The following is an 18,241-nucleotide window of genomic DNA, read 5'->3' as shown; positions in this document are numbered from 1 at the left end:
GCAACTTTCAGTGAGGTCATAAGGCTGGGGGTTTTGGCCAAACAAAACTAAAAATGAATCAAAATCACAAGTCAAGTTACATCAGAGTGGCACATGCGAATGAATATCATTTGAAAGGAGATGAGTCGCTTTTTAAAGTAAGATATTGGAGGTAATAGACCTATGTCTATAAACATAAAGGTTGTTCGTTCTATCGAGGGAAACCCCGAATTGTGTCCATTGGTTTTCTCAATAACAACTTTCCGACCGCGCCGGTTACGGCAGTCAAGATGCGACTGGGAAGAACTACAGCGATGATGATGATGACCAGGAGAGACCAGGAGACGAATCGGATGCGGGTGGACTGCGACGACATACTTATATACAAAAGATGCTTATTACTTGTATCATGTGGTTATCAACATGCAACATTTATCCAAGGAGATTTTCCATCTTCTGCCATGGCGTTGCACGCGGTTTTAGTGGCATTCTTCCTCTCAAACCTCCTTCGTGTGTCTATCTAGGACTAAAGGGGTTGAGCAACAGACCCAGCTCATAGTTGCTCTACTTCTGTGAACAAAGTAAATAGACAGTATAATCTCCAGGCCCACCACGATAATGTATTGCTTTAAATTCGAGATCAACCATGGCTTTAACGGCAACTGAAAGCAACCCATGGCTGACAACATAGGTAGGCCCAGTTTGAAGAATGAAGAACGCAACTCTAAGGCAGTCAGGTTGGGAAGGTCTTCATCGCGAAGGGTGGTAACTCGGGCCTAGGACTGGTGCCGATGCTTCCGTCGTCGCAGCTTGCCGCTCAGTTCTAGGAGTTGAGTCGGCAAGCACCCCGAGCTGGGCGGATTGACGCTCTTTGCTCAGGGGGTGAACGGCAATAAAGAAACCACTCAACATCCCAACAGCGGCAAACGCCACGTACTATGAAGAAGGGTTAGTGCATCGGCATGAAAATGATGAGAAAAACACCCAGGCACCAAGTGATCAACCGACAGATACATAAAAAGCAGGATGCCGCATATGAATCAACGTACCATCACCCACATCATCTGCAACGATCGATGAAATGCTCCCTTTGCAATAGTTTGCTGGTGGAGCGGCAAGGTTCGAATCAAGTCAACGTTGGCAGCAGCTTCGCCGCCTTGGAGACGGCTGGCAATATCTGCGCCGAGCTCTCCTAGGCTTCGAGATTCCGCAACCATCTGATTCTGAAACACAACGCCGCCTATGATTGCAGATATGGCGGAAGCGAGCATCCTTGTGAAGCCCATCGTCGCCGTGGCCGTAGCTACGTCTTGCACATCCAGACTCGCTTGCAGAGCCAAGAGAGGGCCTTCAAAGTTCAGGCCTACTCCGGAGCCAACAAGCAGCTGGTAAATGATGATCTTGGGCCAGTTGGCTTCCGTGTCAAGATTGATGAGGAGGCCGGTGCCGAGTGTCATCAGCACGAGCCCGAGGTATACCGCAGGAATATATTTGCCAGTTTTCTGAATGAAAACCCCTGTAGCAGCTGCCATAACAGTGTTAGAAAGAATGAACGGCAGAAGATAGACGCCGGAGAGAAGAGGCCCAGCGCCCAAGACTGCCTGGAAGTAGAGGGGGAGGTAATAGGCGACGCCCATCAAGATGAAACCGTGGCAGAAGCAGACAGCGAACGAGGCAATCGTGGACCGACTATGGAATAGCCTTGGCGGCATGACAGGGTACTTGACCAGTTTCCACTCATTCAAGCCAAAGAGGAAACCGGCAAAGACGCCAAAGATGATCAGGTTGATGACGGTCGCAGAGTTCCAGGCGAAAGTGACACCGCCGAAGCTGAGGCCCATGAGGAGCATGAGGGTACCGCCCACAATGAGCAAGCTCCCAGACCAGTCGACAGCTTTCAACCCGGCCCAAACAGGGGTTCCAGGACTGTCCTGGGGCATTGTGAACAACAGAAAGACAATGACGACTGCGGAGATGGGTACTATAGCTGCGTTAAATACGAGACACCGCGCCGATATTCACTGAACTCACAGTTGATCCAGAAACACCATCTCCATCTACGGAATTCATCAGCTCTCGTTTCATATGCGACACCGAACTATGCACTCACGAAAGCTGCTGCACGAACACGCCGCCAAGGACCGGGCCGAGACCAGCTGCGAGAGCCCATACAACCGATGTCAACCCGAAATATAGGCTTCGATCCCTCATCGAGAACAGGTCGCTGATGGTTATGTTGACTAACGTGAGCAGGCCGGAGCCACCGATACCTTGGATGGCCCGACCGGCCAAGAAGACGGCAAGGTTGCGTCCGAGAGCGCAAACCAGGCTTCCAGCGAAGAATATAATGACGGCAAGAAGCAAGATAGGCTTGCGGCCCCAGATATCCGACAGCTTCCCCCAGGACGGAGTGCTCGCGGTGCTTCCGAGCACGTAAGCGCTGCCCACCCACTGGTAGCCGGAGGCAGACTGGAAATTGCTAGCAATAGCGGGCAGTGCGGTTGAGATGATTGTCACATCGATGGCGGCGACGAAGACGCAGGCGCAAAGCGAGGACATCAAGACAGCAATCTGCAGCTTGGGACGAATGGGTGCATCCCTAGCATCCTCAACATTGCTCTGCTGTTCCTCGGGGGGCGTTGGTGTTGTGGCGCGGATGGCGGCATCAGGCTGCGCAGTCATCGGTACCACGGCGCTGCTTGGTCGGGAATAATCTCTATGACGCTGGGTAGAAGCTGGCTCTAGTTGGATCAAGGAGAGGGATCCCATCGGACCAGTTGCGGTAGACGACGATGAATTCCACGCCATTTTGACGTCTCTCTGCTGGTTGTGCGCTTCTGGTCAGCGTTGGCAGTCAGAAACGTCGAGGTAAGATGGGGATGAGGTGAGGGCGGCAAAGTCGAGCAGCTATGGGGGGCGTGGAAGCGCGACGGATCGGTGTTGAGTGCTAGACCACCCAGGAAACTATGGTCGGACTTTGGGTGCGTCTGCAGCAGCAGATTGAGGTGGATATTTCGTGTAAGAACAAGGTATTTGAAGGAGCCTGTCAGCACAAGGTCGGGGATGATAATGGTCACGCCACATTAGGCACCTAGTACTTGGCTATTAATCACATTATTAATTCAACTTAAGCTGCCTGGCTTATGCTAAGTCTTCTTGTAGGATCCCTTTGGACTCGCCAAGGTCTTGTCGGAATCCTTCTGGCTCTCATACAGTGATTGCATGGCGCATAATAGGTTCTGTAGTTAATTGCAGGTTTGTTGCCTAGCTGCACGCGTATACGTCGTCACTTGCTCACCCACATTGATGATGGTCCGACGCCAACTTGGGCTGCGGCCTTCCGCGGGTCCCGGATCTTGGCAGTATTCTTGAAAATGTTGGGAAGTTTCCCCCTCACTTTATAGATGCTCCCTGGTCGAGCAGACGCCGATTAAGAGACAGCCTTGAGTGTCCAAGATGCCGCAAAAAGAGCCCATGCCCCTGGCTGGGATGAATTCATCAAGCTTGGCATGCTCACCGTTTCCGGAAAGAATAGAAGAATGCCAGGACACCTCGTTATGTCTGAGCCTCATTCCACTACAGGAAAGTTGTGCCTATGGACCAATACTCCATCTGCTTCTCCCGTTATCCTCCGTGTTTATTCATATCACGTATGACCTCGCCATCCATTACGCCTTTGACCGCTGATGTGATGGACCATAATTTGTCTGGATTGGTGGATTGAGGTGTAGAGAACGGCCTCAATAGAGACCAGTTGCCTGACCTGGGGCCGCAGTGCAAGGCGGATTTCTTGGCCACGATCACTTCTTGTAATGCAAAGCTCAAGGCCTCAACTAATACCGGGATGGTTATGTTACTTTGGAGACGTCTGTCGGTTGACTTCCGTCCGGCACGGTCGCACCCCGCGGATTACACAGCGCAGCTTTGCCACCATTCCAATCACACCATGCTACCCAAAATTGGGCTATACCAAGGACCATAGCAACAGTGCCAAAGAGGCTGGCCACGACGAAGGCAATGATGGTAACCCAGAAGGCATGTCTGGGGCCTTTACGCCTTTCGGCCCAACGGCCAGTCCAAGTCATGGGTGTCGGATCCTCGGCTTCCTCCATCAAGCTTTGTATGCGCAGGCCCCAATGCGGATACCTCTTGAACATTTGTGAGTAAGTTGTAAGGCGTGAACCTACGTCTGCCTCATGATGCCAGAAGCTGAATATTTCTGTCAATCTTGGATCTGAAGCTTGTTGGTGAGCTGATATCCAAGGGGTAAACCAATTCATTCTCGCATTGTTTGGAGTTGAAAGAAACTTCCTACGAGCCCATTTGATATCGCGATAGGGCACCAAGAGGCGATATGTCTGTAAGGTCTCCAACATAAACTCAGAAGAAAACATTAGCCCTCCTCTGCGATTTCTCTATTAGTTCTGGGTATGATATGATAGAGGATATGGAATTCAGACTCACAGACTGTTATGGCAGTATGAAAGCTTGTTGATGTTTGAGTCCCTTTCTTCAACCCTCTCGCAAGCCTCGTAACTAACTTCGATCAAAGAAGGCAGGTCGAAGATACTCAGTGTCTTGTTATGCTCGCTGTATGAGAGCAGGAGGTGGTCCGGCAGATGCTTCGTCCATACGACTTTGATATCAGCGTGCTTGACTAGGTTACGTAACGAAACTAGTCTCTCCTTAAACCGTCCCGAAAGATGGTCCCCGCGGTGGCTAGTCGGAAATTCACGATCCAGCAAGTCTTTGAGATTCATGCTCTCTTTCCAGAGGCATTTGCTCTGTTTGATTTGCTTCTCTCCTCGGCTGAAGCAAGGCTCGTCGTGTATTGAAATGCCGAACAATGCTCTTGTTGCTGCCGCCAGGCTTGTGTTGAAAAGTGCAACCGTATCTTTTTGGCTCAAGGACGGTGAGAGAAATTGCGAAGGTTCTGATCCTATTGGCCACACGATTTTCGAGGTATCTGAAAGACACGGCTCGCCGTCATTTCTGCTGTTCCCTGGAAATTTCCATTCATCTGCCGCTGTGATCATGTGCCCTCCTTGAGCAGTCTGGCCTGCCTCGTCTCTGCATATGTTCCCGAGAATTCCATTCTTCAACTCATGCCGAGCGGTTTCAGGATTCAGCTTCAATAATTGTATGTATCGCAAAAAACGGGCGTGCGCATTTCTCTCTGCTCCCTCTTCTCTCGGGGGGGAATCTGTCAGATTTCGAACTTCTCCGATAAATTGACTCCATCATACCGCAATCTTTCCAGTCAGATGATGTGCCACAGTCGTAGTCATCTGAATGAGGAAGAAACCCTTCAAAGTCCCTAAAGTATGCTCCAAGCCGCTCAATTCTGTTGAGCCATCTCGTGCTAGAGCCGTCCGCATTCTCATCGAAGCCCCATAACGTTGACAACAATTCCGACTTCCATGATGCTGGCGTCACGGTTTTTTGCCGGCCGAAAAAGGTAGTACGTCTGTATGAAAGATTCCGAGAACCCAATTCCGACAAGGATTTTTGCGGTTGGACGGAAAGCTCGAAGTTCTCCCCGAAATTGTTCGGCTTAATCATGATTCATGTTGTAGCTGATACGTTCGACTCTCAAAGTTGAATTGGCAGGACAGTGAATGAAGCATAAACGCCGGGGTTGAAGATAATTATGTCGTATAGGACGCAGCAAGGCGGGGTAATGGTGTGTTGCTGCCCAGTCGCACGAATACATCGAGGAACATAATCGTGTAACGGCCATTGGCCAACGGCATCCCATGCATTGAACTTGCAGAAAGCGGCTCTCTTCCTACCTATCGAAATCTGACAAATATCTGCGTGCTTACCCAGAGCCTTACTTCTTACCTCTCATTTGGCATCCCTCTCAAGAGCCTTCTTTGCCCTCAAAAACGGTAGGCATCCTAGCCACCATGTCCGTTGCGCCTCTACAATCCCGATCAGTTCCTCCACCGAAGACACTTTCGCAGACACCAGATGACCATGCTGAGATAAGAGCGCTATCGCAACAACTAGGAGAGCTCCGATCCTTGCCTACACCGACACATGAGCCGCCGGCAAGGCAGCGACGCTGGGGCAAGCTTCGATATCTCATCCCTCTCAAGGAAAGAAGTAGTTTGTCAGCCGAGTTCCCGTCAGAACGTCGCGCGATTTCGGCTTCTCAGAGGTTGAGTGCAGGTTCAAACAAGAGCACCGTAGATCAAACTGCGACACGATCGGGTTCGCGGGCACCATCAACGACGACCAAACAAGACAACTCTAGCAAAGAACCTCATCATCGGGATATTTCCAACCAGCAAGACTTGGATTCATCAAGTGACTTAAAATCAACAGATCACCAAGCGCCAAATCTTGAAAAGCTTTACAACCACGCGCATTTAGCTAAGGAAGTGAAACGAATCATGATGATCGCAGAGGATATCAACATCATTGAGATACAGCATGTCGATGAGTTTCGCGAGCCTTTCGAGTCGCATTATCGGAGGGCAGAAACAGCCATTTTCGATTTTCTCGACCAGCCCGACTCACCACTGCCGTTTGGTAAGCTGAAGCTTCTACGTGGAGCGGTCCTACAAGCAGGTGCTTCTGTTAGTGACACTACAAAGTTCACTCCTTGTATCCGCATCATTCATAGCGACTTTGGCAAAAACCAACAAATCATCAAGTTTCATCTCAAATTCTCGAGTCAGAGAAAGCTCTATGACTCTCGTTTCAATATCTGTTACCAGACGATGAAGGATCTCTCAGCAGTTGGACAAGCTGTTACGATAAAGACGCAACCGACCGAGTCAATGTGCGGAGTTTTGGCTTCTTCCGGGAAAAGCTTGGATTCCCATGAGTTCACCATCGGCGGCTTACTGGAGGTTAATGGGGAGATTCAAGCTCTTACCGCATGGCACTCCGAAGCTTCGGGTAACTCGGAATCGTCTTCGGAGACCGTCGAAGAGCTGGTTAAACGACTAATACAAGACAATGGATCGCTCACCGACCTCGAAAGGCCCAACGTGGTGGCGCGCTATCGAGGCCAGTCAAGATTTGAGGAAGAGCCCACAACTGCGAAAAATAAAGAAACCAACCCCGACGTCGTCAACGGCATTGGGCAGATTCTACGATCAGGTCCTGAATGGGCGCTGATTTCTGTTCCGTCACCATCCATGAGACTCCCAAATTGTATGGAGGTTGGAGTGGACAACGAGGGCCCCGGCGAGTCTATCAAAGGTTTTCTCGACGTGTCACCACATCGACATATGAAATACTTTAGTGCGGTTGAGCCTGCAGAAGAGAGTGATGCAGACCCTCTCGTGTATATAATAGCAGGAGCGAGCGGTATCATCCAAGCCAAGGTATCCCGAAATCTGTCTCCCATGCGACTTGATACAGGTCAGCGGGTAAGGGTGTGGACCTTGAAACTAGGTGTCTTTGAAGGTATTTCTTCCAGAATATGCGCTACTCTCTTTTCTCTAATGTCTTTTCTCATGATCAAAAATGCTGACTTTCTTCCTTTCTACCAAGGACACCATTTGAGACCTGGAGACTCTGGCTCTTGGGTGGTTGAATTTGAGTCAGGTGCAGTCTATGGACATGTCATTGCTGGCACACATGAGAACGCCTTCGTCCTTCCTCTGCAGACCATCATGATGGAAATCGGAAATTGTCGGTTGCCATCACCATTCCAACGCCTAGCAGAGCTTGCCAAAGCGCATCGTGATATCGATCCCAACAAAGCGGTAACTTTCGCTAGGAAAGCAATGAGTGACGAGGTTCTCCGCAGCTCCATGGCTGAACTCAACACCTTGGCCCGTCTGATTGAAAGGTTTAAAGATCCGACATTTGAACCGGGTCGTCCCTACTCACATTTGGACCCGACAGTCATTCTTCAAGAGATCATCATGAGATGGGGTGCCTCTCTGCCGGATGTATCTCATCTGGTTGACTGGCTGATGTCAGACAAAAGTCTGAATTGGTATTTTACCGATCTGACACAAGATGAGATACGTGAGATGCTCCATGAGCTCGGCATGCACCCTAGTGTAAAGCAAACAACAACTCGAGCCCAAGGTAGCGGGTCTGCCATCAATGGGCTCGAATCACAGAGTACCGCTCATCCGTTCTATCACTACAGTCGCATCGAGATTTCACAGAGGCAGAGGTACTTAAATTTGCTGAGGGCAGAGGAGAGGCTCGAAGTTTTACGAGAGTCAGATAGGGTCAATTCTGTGAGGCAAATGGTTCTTCGGAGTGAAAGACACTTGCGACACGATGGACAGAACGCAATGCAGGGGTGGTTGGATCTTAGAAGGGGCGCTAACAATTCGACGGACGCCGATGGGTCTGATATTGATGGAAGCATGTCTCAGTTCACCTCCTTGTCTGGCACGACTTTCAAAGGCAAAGGGCTGTCGTCTCATGGGTCAATTACGGCTGGCCCACGAAAAGCCTTGACAGCCCCCGTACTCAGGCTGGAATTTCAAGCCCGAATTCTACAGTTTCGGCAGGATGCTGGACTTAGTAGTGAGTACAGCGAGGTTCCATGTGGTAATTGGGAAGCTATTCCTAGAGGGATGTGGACAACCCATGTTCACCTGCCTGCAAACAATTTGAAAGTACGTCTTGCGATTCCTGTTCCGTACAAATACTGAACTACTGACACATCTTTGCAGTGGATGAATGTAAGTAGAATTATTTCTCACAAATCGCCATGTGCTCGATATTAACTTTCAAGGCCGTAACCAAGCACTTGGATGGATACAGACGTAACGAAGCACACCTGTGGCAGTCCCTGCAGACAGGACCACCTAACGCAAGGCGGATGAGAACAGCATGCGCACAAGTGTTGTCCCATACTTCTGTACCTGACATCATCCTTTCGGTAAACTTCCGTTTCATTACCATGTGGCTCCTCAAATGAGAATGTTGTAGGCGAAGCTGACTCTCTCATAGATGCCGTACATTGACTGGGACAGAAGCTCGCGTGTGAACCTGGCATCATCTTGGATGATAAGAAGGAGTGAGGGAGCAAGCAGAACTGTTCGCACCAAGCATAACTTCACAGGATCACAACGGAAAATCGGTGATCTATCGACAACTCCTCTGTCAGCGAGCAACCGATATACTAGCATACATCGACAGATCGCATCCCACACAACACCCTGGTTGCCTGCGACCCCACTAGGCCAAGTACTTCTTGAAGCTGCGCGTTTGTACGAGAAAATGGCTTTGCTTGCAGATGAGCAATTAGTACAACAGCATCTGCTCGGAAGCGAGCCACTTCATCCGCGCCTGAAGCTTTCTCAGGCTTGCGCAGGCTCATTCTCTGATCATCACACAGATTCGACCAGGGTTGGTGGCAAGAACTATTCCAGATCAGAAACCATCATGGTTGACCAAGTGTGGCTGCGGATCGTGGATAGGAAAATGGTTATCACGTCATTCCCTCAGCGGTATGGTCGTGAAGCAGGTGATCCTCACAGCCTATACCGTCGTGTACGCAAGAGGCTAGAAATTGAAGCCCAAGACGTTGAAGTGACCACATTCGATATAGCGGTCGTTGTCTTGGACGAATGCATCAGCTCGTTTTTTCAACAACCTGAGGCAGACATGGAGGCTGTTCCATTCGGCATCGTTTCAGTCAACAAGCGTTTACAAGAACTGGTAAGTCAACAATTTCAGAGACATATTCAGCAATCTACTTTGAAACCAAGCTTACGAGTCTCAAGTCTTTGAGAACCAACGCCCTGCGCAGGAGGTTCAGAGTTCATCTAGCTGCTGATTCCGGAGAACTCGCACCCACGTTGCATCTTGAGCTCAACGATGTGCAACGACAAGTTGATGAGCTGGTTGAAGAAATTTCCATGATTTCATCTATCATGGCAGAGCAGACAGAATGCATCGCAGACTTTGACAAAATGTCTCATACACTTCCAAGGCGGAGTAGGAGGGAGGATGAAAAGTCGCCTTTCCGACTAGAAAACAGAATTCTGAGGTCTCGCTTAGAAAGCCATTGTCGGGAAATTCAGCGACTCGGTTGCGCTGCTAGGTCAATTGAGAAAATGGTACGTTTCTGATCACTAGAGTTGACTGGTAGCTTCGATACCCAGACTAACGTTATCTAGATCTCTGATATCATTCTGCATGAGCAAGTCAGGCTCTTGAACGCACATGCGGTTGGAATCTCTAGGATGAACTCCCGTGTTTCCTGAGGGTGAATTTCTTGTCGATGATTGTGCACAGAAACACATTGGGTCATTCTCGCAATGCGAGGAGAACCTGAACTAAATAAAAAACAAAATCTCTGTGTTACTTGCTATATTTTACTCATCAGAGAGCTATGAACAGGCAACTTCTTCCACTTCTGTGTTGCCGATCCTATGTTTGGTGAAGCAGGTTCACTGCCGTGACTAAGGTCTGTCAGGCCTCGAGGCAGTCTTGGTAATTCCTCTGGCGGAGATCACTCTCCCAGAGGCGCAACACTCGGATAACTATCCAGTACCTAGCCTGTTACTAACACTATTCCTGCAGAATAGGGATGTATACAAGAATCTGTTGTCGAGATAATAAAAGAGTTGACCATTGTTACTTCTTTGTTATTTATGTTCGTTTAACGTGAAGCTAACTTTTAGTATTTTAATACACTTGTTAGATTTTACCGGTGACCTACTTCTTAAGATGAATTTCTATGCTGGAGAGTGTTTTATTAGTGTGCGAGCTCAAGCCATAAACCTTTGGAATATAAGCTACATATCAACGGGACTTGGCTGTACTGTAATGCAAGCCTCAGCTTAAAACTGATGATACATTTGAGGGCCAGGAATGTATTAAGAAGATTTCCCCCCTCCTGACGCCTACTTTCACGAGACTCTTCGCACATGTTTACTCGCCACGCAACGTCCAATTATGCCTCGAATAACTGCATTGATACCGCAAAATTCATCTACAACCAATGTCTCTTTGCTGTGATATTGATTATCAACACCTAGTATGTCCAGAAATTACATTGAGCCTCCAACATTCGTGGCACAGAACAGTGCCAACGACTTTCAGGAATGCAGTTGTATTACGCATTGAAATCACGTGCCAAGGACCGAGAGTCACCACGAAGCGGGCATTTCCAAAAACATTATTCGAATTAAGTCTAGAGCCAAGGCCCTGATTGTGATTAAAACCGTCATGCATCATCTAATATCGTTGACAGAGGGCCGTCGCCAAAGCCGTATTAAGGATAGTCGTAAAGGTCCACACTCCGCCCCAACAGGGTCCATCCACACGCCAATGTCGCAAGAAATAAAGTTGCAAGGCTCGCTCAGATTTTGAGATTGCGGTTGTCGAATATTCCAGGCCTCGAGTCTAGTGGAACTTGCTGGTGATCCAGTCCAGAGCGCGGCGGTAGGTGCCGTAGCTTGCGTATGTTCCGGGGTAGGCGCCGTAGGTTCCATAAGCGCCGTACTTGCCGTAAGCGCCATAACCCTTGTAAGTGCCGTATTGGGGGCTGGGCTCGGCGACCGGGGCGGGAGCGGCGATAACAGCCGAAGCTGCGGCGATCATGAGAACGGCGGTGACCTTCATGTTTGCGGCTGGTAGGTGTAAATAGGGTGGAAAGATGTGGATGGTTTTCTTTGCGAAGCTGACTGGCTTGTGTTTGGAAGTCTGGAAATGCGGTGAAAGATTGTAGTGAAGATGCTTGAGGCTGTGGATGATGAGGGAAATGGTTCGGGAAAGGGGGAGAGTATAAGGGTATTTATGGAAGAGTCGGTAGAACGAGGAGAGAACGATGGACAATAGTTCTGGAGGGTGGTACCATTTCTTAGTCCAGAGACCCTGAAAGCCGGGCCATGATCCGAAATGCCGCTTGTGAATTTGTGGTGATGACCCATTGGTTGTTGGATATGGCGCTCGGCTTCCCTGGACAATGACTCTTGGAGCTAAAGCCAAACGGTTGTAAGGGAGCTCCTCGGGAGAGGTCTCATTAGAGACGCAATGTTATGGTTGCAGCAAGCTGTCCACCTCGCAACCGGAGACATATGGTATGATGGCACGGGTTATTCAAGGATACAGCGGGTGGCCTCGCCCGGCTTGTCCGGATGCGTCTTGGGAACAATCGATGTACACGGTGCGCTAGAGAGAATACTGCATGGCTCGAAATACCGATCCAGTCGCCTACTGGATGTTTTTTTGTGTTTTCGCACGTAAATGGTGTATGCATCATAGGCATGTTGGTGTCATCAATGGCAAGGGATGTCCGAAAGGTTGCAGCAGGCTTGTGGGTTGGGGCAATTTCTTCGAATTTCGGTCAGGCGCCAACAAGAAACAAAATAATCAGATGGGATTAACAGCTCATTTTCCGGGATTGTGTTGCTGCATGTTTCTGGCTAACTAATAGCACACTTCAAGGTATGGGCACCAGAAGCCCGATCTGGGCAGAGTTCCAAGATGCCAGTGAGTGACACATTACGGTCGTATAAGGTGGCAGCACACGTGGTACCGCCCCTCTGGCTACTGGGCTGAACACACAGTGTCTAACAACAGTGTCTAGCATAAAAGACAAAACAAAAGAGGTGAATATGTGAAGCCTTGCTGCCCACCTCCAAGCCGAGAATAGCTTCAAAACAAGTCAAGGAAGCTTTCAAGTCGACTTTCTGAGACCCAAGCTCCCTCCCCCTGGCCAATCCTGGCGACGGAAATCAGCCTTACAAAATGGCGCTCGCATTAGCGGCTTCCCTAACCGAGACCCCTGTCGTTTTTTGGATGTGGTCTTAGTGCCGACATGGCTTGCATGCTTGGGACATTTGGCGAAAGCCATTTGCCCGAATTCTTCAACTTGCCCACGCAATTACCTCATACAGAGAGCTAAGAGTCGTTTTGAGCCTGTACAAAGGCTCCCCTCCCGTACCCGAAAGCTAATCGTCAATGGCGGGCCTAGGCCTCTGCCTGCACCCTCGCACTTTATCCTTCCAGGTAGTCTAGTTAGCATCGCTTGGGATTGATGGCGCCATCTACGTCTGACTACAGCGACTATTGAATTGGGATCTGGCGCCATAAACGTACTGGATTTGGAGGCAGGTGCTGGGACTCTTTTGGGATATCCCAGGGATGCCCTGGCGCTCTCGGCAGCCCCGGGCATGCCACGCTTGTTGTGGCTTGACGGCTGAAAGCTCCCAATGACTGGTGGAACGACGGGAAAGGCGTCGGCTTTTCGCCTCAACCTTGACTGATATGCGGTAAAATGAGACGATATTGCGACTCTTTCTCATATTGCCGTGAGTTTTGATGACGAAACTTGGGATAGATGCCAGTCCTCTGGAAGCCTCATCCACGACATACCAAGCAAGGGATGCCAAAGCGCCATCACAAGCCCGTATTCCCACTGCCTGGTAACTGCCGTGTCGCTTGTCTCGCAGCTCGAGGCGCAAAGGCCCGCTGCCGAGACGGCTGCACGGAATCTTGTTAGTATTAATGCACAGAACACGAGATACCACTACCCCGGACCGTGAATCCTCTCCGATCATCTGTAATCACCCACAGCTTCCTCCCTCACATCCGGGAAGGGGAGGATTGGGACGTTTTGCGATTGGTGCCCGCAGTCGTCAAATCGACACGAAATACCCAAGCTGCCGGCTAGAACCAACGACCCATCTGTTTTCTGCGCACCATCTTAGGAGGGCAACGCTGGGCCTTGCCGCCTTGCCAAGGTTGGCTGGCGTCGTGCGGGAGGTGCCCAAGCTCCGAAGCTCTGCGCATCAGCCGCATGCGCTGTTCGATCGACTGCAGCTAGACTATCGACGGCGACATTCCTGCCGCGAATGGTGTTTTGATGCAAATCATGGACTGAGAGTGGGGTGGCAATTGGGGGTTTCGGCATTCCAGCTGCTTCCGGAATTCGCGCGGCCACCTTGACGGATTCCCCAATTGCAGGCGCCCACCCATCGTACGGCGATTGCATGAATGATGAGTGCTTTGGTGGAAGATTGTGCTGTTCCAAGGCCAGCTAGTCAACATTCCTCGTGTTAGACACCGGGTGCTATGATCTCTCTCCCTTTGCTTCCATAGGCCTTCCCTTGGATCCTCGTGCCATCGTCGGTCCCTCCCCTCAATGTTTTCCTTCTGCCCATCCTGGATAGTTTCTGCCATTGTTGTGAATCTCTTTCTTTGAGCCCCTCCACGGTACTGAACTGACTCGATCGCCATCTCTTTGATCATGATGCACGAGAAGGAGGAGGAGGAGTCCTACAAGCCGCTCGTCGAGCGGGTCGACGAGTCCGAGGAGGATCTCGAGTCTCTCCAGTCTGCCTCTGACGCGAGGGAGCACAGCAGGGAGCACATCAGGGAGCACGGCAGAGACCAGAGCAGAGGAGTGAGGCGAGTCTGGAAGTATGCCGCCGCAACTGCTGTCCTGATCGTGTCGAACTTCCTCTCGGCGCGCTTCGGATTGTATCTCGCGACGAATGTGTCGGCGGCCCTCGACGGCGCTTGTGCCGCGCACACCACGCAGTGGTCGCCTCTCCTGAAGGAGGTCGACGTCAAGTACGACTGGAAGCATTTCAACGGGTCGTTCATGAAGCAGGACATTTATCGGAAAGAAGCCTCGCCAGAGGTCGACGCCGCATGGGAGGCGATGGGTGTGGACTGTAAGTAGGCGCCGGAGGGCGAGGGTGGCCACCATGGATTACCAGTTAAGAACTAACCGTGTTGCAGATCGCGCGGGAGTCATCTCCATCGAAGACGGGCTGAAGAGCGGTCTCGACATGTCCTACGTGAGAAGGTCAGACAAGTACGGAGCTGGCTTCTTCGTCAACGTCGAGGGCATGCATCACTTGCACTGTCTGGTAAGACCCAATAACCGCAGGTCCCGAAAATCCTCGCGTGGTACTTATATATATGGTTTCTGCAGAATCTGGTGCGGAAAGCGCTCTTCTACAACTACGACTACTACAAGGAGCTGGGCACGCACGCCTTTAAAAACGAGGACCACATCGTCCGCCTCCACGTCTGTAAGTGACACCGGGGTTTCCGAGCACGCCACGAGAGGACTGGACGGCCAAGCTGACGAAGAGCAGCGCATTGCTTAGATATAGTCAGACAGGTCCTGGTCTGCAACGTTGACACGGGCGTTCTGGGCCAGGTCTGGGCCAACGACCCCCCTGCCGCCTTCCCAGACTTCAACACGAAACACAAGTGCAAAAACTACGAAGCCATCAGGGAGTGGTCCGAAAAGCTGCAGGTAGGAAGAATTTGCTGCGCTCGCGGAAGCTCTGCGGTGCCGTGCTAACGTGCGTTTCTAGGCTCCTGAACCCGGTAGCGTCCCGGATGATTACTCAGCGCCTCCCCATTATGGCGACGTTTTATCCGAGATACCATAGAATAATGTATCAATAGCCGTCGGAAAACAGATAGACGCTTTCAAATGCATCAAATTAAACTCAATAACGTCACGTTGGCGGGATTCGGAGGCGCGATACGGAACTATAATTGACCAATACCTAGAAGCTTTGGAAGGGCTGGCCAGCCACGGAACGCCGAACCGCTGAAGCCATCCTTTGTGGTGGCTTCGGCCTAGCGGTGATACCGCATCGAGAAAGCAATACCTTGATACTCATTACACTGCCAAATCCGGACCATTAGTAATTGAACTCCTCCCCAACGAGCTTCTCGCTCAACTTCCACAGCCTGTCGGCGTCAATCTTGTTCGTGGCCCAGGGGTACACCTCCTCCTTGTACTGATCCGCGAGGCGGCAGTCGTTGAAGTAGCTCCCGTTCAGGCCTAATTGCATGGTCAATTGTTGTCTGCGTCAAATGTCAGACCCTTTGCAACGACTCACCCTCGAGGTCCGGGCTGAATGCCGTGTAGACGTGGGTAGCGATTCCTTGGTCTTCCGTCTTGGGGTTGAACTCGCTCCACATGTATCTGTTCCCCATGTTGATGTCTTGAGCACCTGTTGACGACGGTCAGTCCGTCAAGCTTCCCCGCTCGATCCTCATCCACGGTCTCTGGACTTACGCAATGAGTCGAAGCTCTCAAGGTGGGTTCCAAGGTTCGTGAAGATGACACCAGGGTGGAGGCTAAAGCTCAAAAGCCCCTTGCCGCCCAGCTTCTCTGCGAGGGAGAGCGCCATGAGGCAGTTTGCCGTCTTGGACTGCCCGTAGGCGTGCCAGGGGTTGTAGTGCTTGCCATCCTGATCCGACAGGGTCAGCGTATGAAAACATGTCGGGGAGGTGAGGAGGGCGTTGGCTTACGTTGAAGTTGTAGTCCGACCAACGGATGTGGCCCAGCCGATGCCCGTCGCTGCTCACCGTCACAATCCTCGGCGCGGGCGCGGACAGGATCTTCTTAATAATGAGGTTGGTAAATAGAAACGGGCCGAGATGATTCGTCCCGAATTGGCTCTCGAACCCGTCCTCGGTCACTCCCCACGGCGTGGCCATGACCCCAGCATTGTTAACCAGGACGTCGATCTTTTGAACGTCACCCCAGCCGTTCACCGTTTCCGCAGCTTTACGCGCGCTTTTGAACGAGCCCAGATCCAGCTCGAGGGTCTTGACGGAGACCGAGGGGTGGGCGCTTGTGATGGCATCGGCCGTCTGCTGCACCTTTGCCGTGTTGCGGCCGGCGAGGACGAGGACTCCGGGAGAGGCGGCGGCGATCTTCTCCGCAAAATGCGCGCCCAGGCCGCCCGGGGACACGCCGGTCACGAGGACGGTTTTGCCCTTGATGTGCTCCGCGTATTCGGCGACGAGCTCGCTGCCTGTCGTCTCTGGGCCGAGTTGAGGGGCCATGGTTGCCTGCGTCGAGGTTTATTGCCGCGCAACGTTGAAGTTTGCGAAAAGCTGGATTTCTGAACGGAAGGTGTCGCAGACGTATTGCTGTGTTAGACATGTACGACGGGAGAACGGGGAAAATAAAAGAGTAGCCCTTATATTCTACCAAACATGACGAAACTATCTGCAATATGCACTAGGCTTCTACAAACACTTCTGCTGGCCACGACGTGCTATACCTGTTTTCATCGTGCCACATCCCCTTCGATTGGCGTGGGGCTTGGAACCGATATGCAGTCATCTTTGGCATCGAAGCAATTGCCCGGTTGGTGAAAATACAGCTCCAACGTCATACTATGCAGCTGTATTGTCGGTAGCTCGCTTGTTTCCCGGACGTAACGACATGAAAGCAGCCGTGAAAGGGCGGGGTAAGCAGAAAGCCAAGTAATCCTTCGAGACAGAGGCTAGCCAAACGGGCTTTACACACCTTAAGTCCCGTCCAGCCGCTCAGTTTAGAAGAAAATAAATCGGTCAATGTTGGTAAGCGACTCAATGAAGCAGTTCAAGCCTCCGACACCTAGCTGAAGCCCGGAGCCAACGGTCGTTGGTCGGTTAACGCCCGGGAGGCCTTGCTTCGAGAGGCGGCGAAGCCCAGACTGGTCTTCCGCCCCCGGAATTTCGACCGCATCCCCGCCGCTGGTCGTGGACAGGAAATGATTCTCCTCAACTGTGCATGAAATCCACGACAGGCCTCGTCGGCGTTAGGCGACAAAGCAGTGCGATTTCTCAAGCGGATTCGGGGTTTGTCTTTCCCTGGCGTACGGGTTGTCTATCGCCGATGGCCGTCGGGGGTCAGTTTTTCGGACATTGAGCGGACGGCTGGCGACGAGGGCATCGATCCTCGACGAGTATCGACTGATGTCGCGTTTCCCCAAAGCTCACGACCCGGACTTTGGAGTTAACTAGCCTTCACCTCCGGCAACGTGGGTTTCTGATGTAGACAAATGACAAAGGAAGGCACCGCCCTGGGAAGATGGCCCTGGAGGGGCAATGTTGTTATTGTTGCCTGCAGGCGGGTGTTCCCGATTGCAGCATGGAAGACCTGCTCGGCCATCCGTATCCGCATCCGTTATATTTCTCACGGATCAGGTGAGAAGCCAAGAGAGAACCTCCGGCCCGCGCGGTAGTATTCCCACGTCTTGCCGGCGTCACGGCGGCCGCTGGGTCTCCACTCTTCGGGACCCGCGCGCAGCAGATAACCCGTGCTTCCGTCTGAGCTTCCCGTCCCGTCAGCTTCGCGGATTTACCGGGCCAAACGGCGTCCCATTTGCAGCAATTGCCAACGTGTGTCCAGTGCGACTTGGCGGGGGAATACGGGGAGGGGGTGATACTTTGCAACTTCCATCTCCTGGCACCTATTCCACCTTTGCTCCTCCTGCTCCTCCCTTTTTCCCCCCCTTTTCCTTCCTTTTTGGCAACCAGGTGTGCTTTTGATGGTCTCTGACCAGTCATGCAT

General features: G+C 51.4%; 6 protein-coding genes across 6 annotated transcripts; 3 read left to right on the top strand and 3 right to left on the bottom strand.

The window, feature by feature from the left end:
• Positions 1-729: 729 nt before the first annotated feature.
• On the bottom strand, positions 730-2,787 carry EsH8_III_000037 (MDR family MFS transporter; the record flags this gene model as incomplete). Its single annotated transcript, XM_083261762.1, has 4 exons — positions 730-915; positions 1,029-1,960; positions 2,011-2,036; positions 2,090-2,787. 4 exons carry the CDS (start codon positions 2,785-2,787, stop codon positions 730-732), a joined length of 1,842 nt encoding a protein of 613 aa, XP_083122249.1.
• A 3,101-nt stretch (positions 2,788-5,888) lies between these two features.
• EsH8_III_000036 (uncharacterized protein) lies at positions 5,889-8,615 on the top strand (the record flags this gene model as incomplete). Its single annotated transcript, XM_083261761.1, has 2 exons — positions 5,889-7,401; positions 7,489-8,615. The coding sequence occupies 2 exons, from the start codon at positions 5,889-5,891 to the stop codon at positions 8,613-8,615; spliced, it is 2,640 nt and encodes an 879-aa protein (XP_083122248.1).
• Positions 8,616-8,639: 24 nt separating this feature from the next.
• Positions 8,640-10,175, top strand: EsH8_III_000035 (uncharacterized protein; the record flags this gene model as incomplete). Its single annotated transcript, XM_083261760.1, has 5 exons — positions 8,640-8,645; positions 8,699-8,845; positions 8,917-9,627; positions 9,693-10,028; positions 10,089-10,175. The coding sequence occupies 5 exons, from the start codon at positions 8,640-8,642 to the stop codon at positions 10,173-10,175; spliced, it is 1,287 nt and encodes a 428-aa protein (XP_083122247.1).
• Positions 10,176-11,319: 1,144 nt separating this feature from the next.
• On the bottom strand, positions 11,320-11,538 carry EsH8_III_000034 (uncharacterized protein; the record flags this gene model as incomplete). The annotated part of the gene is made up of 1 exon (XM_083261759.1): positions 11,320-11,538. One exon carries the CDS (start codon positions 11,536-11,538, stop codon positions 11,320-11,322), a length of 219 nt encoding a protein of 72 aa, XP_083122246.1.
• Positions 11,539-14,167: 2,629 nt separating this feature from the next.
• On the top strand, positions 14,168-15,329 carry EsH8_III_000033 (oxidase ustYa family protein; the record flags this gene model as incomplete). The annotated part of the gene is made up of 5 exons (XM_083261758.1): positions 14,168-14,597; positions 14,665-14,795; positions 14,861-14,960; positions 15,039-15,190; positions 15,252-15,329. 5 exons carry the CDS (start codon positions 14,168-14,170, stop codon positions 15,327-15,329), a joined length of 891 nt encoding a protein of 296 aa, XP_083122245.1.
• Positions 15,330-15,587: 258 nt separating this feature from the next.
• On the bottom strand, positions 15,588-16,743 carry EsH8_III_000032 (uncharacterized protein; the record flags this gene model as incomplete). Its single annotated transcript, XM_083261757.1, has 4 exons — positions 15,588-15,730; positions 15,789-15,902; positions 15,968-16,142; positions 16,204-16,743. 4 exons carry the CDS (start codon positions 16,741-16,743, stop codon positions 15,588-15,590), a joined length of 972 nt encoding a protein of 323 aa, XP_083122244.1.
• Positions 16,744-18,241: the final 1,498 nt, after the last annotated feature.

Source organism: Colletotrichum jinshuiense, chromosome 3 (genome assembly GCF_051148585.1).
Source record: "Colletotrichum jinshuiense chromosome 3, complete sequence".
Taxonomy (NCBI): Eukaryota; Fungi; Ascomycota; class Sordariomycetes; order Glomerellales; family Glomerellaceae; genus Colletotrichum; species Colletotrichum jinshuiense.
The sequence above is the reverse complement of the archived record's forward strand: the minus strand, read 5'-3'. Positions and strand labels throughout refer to the sequence as shown.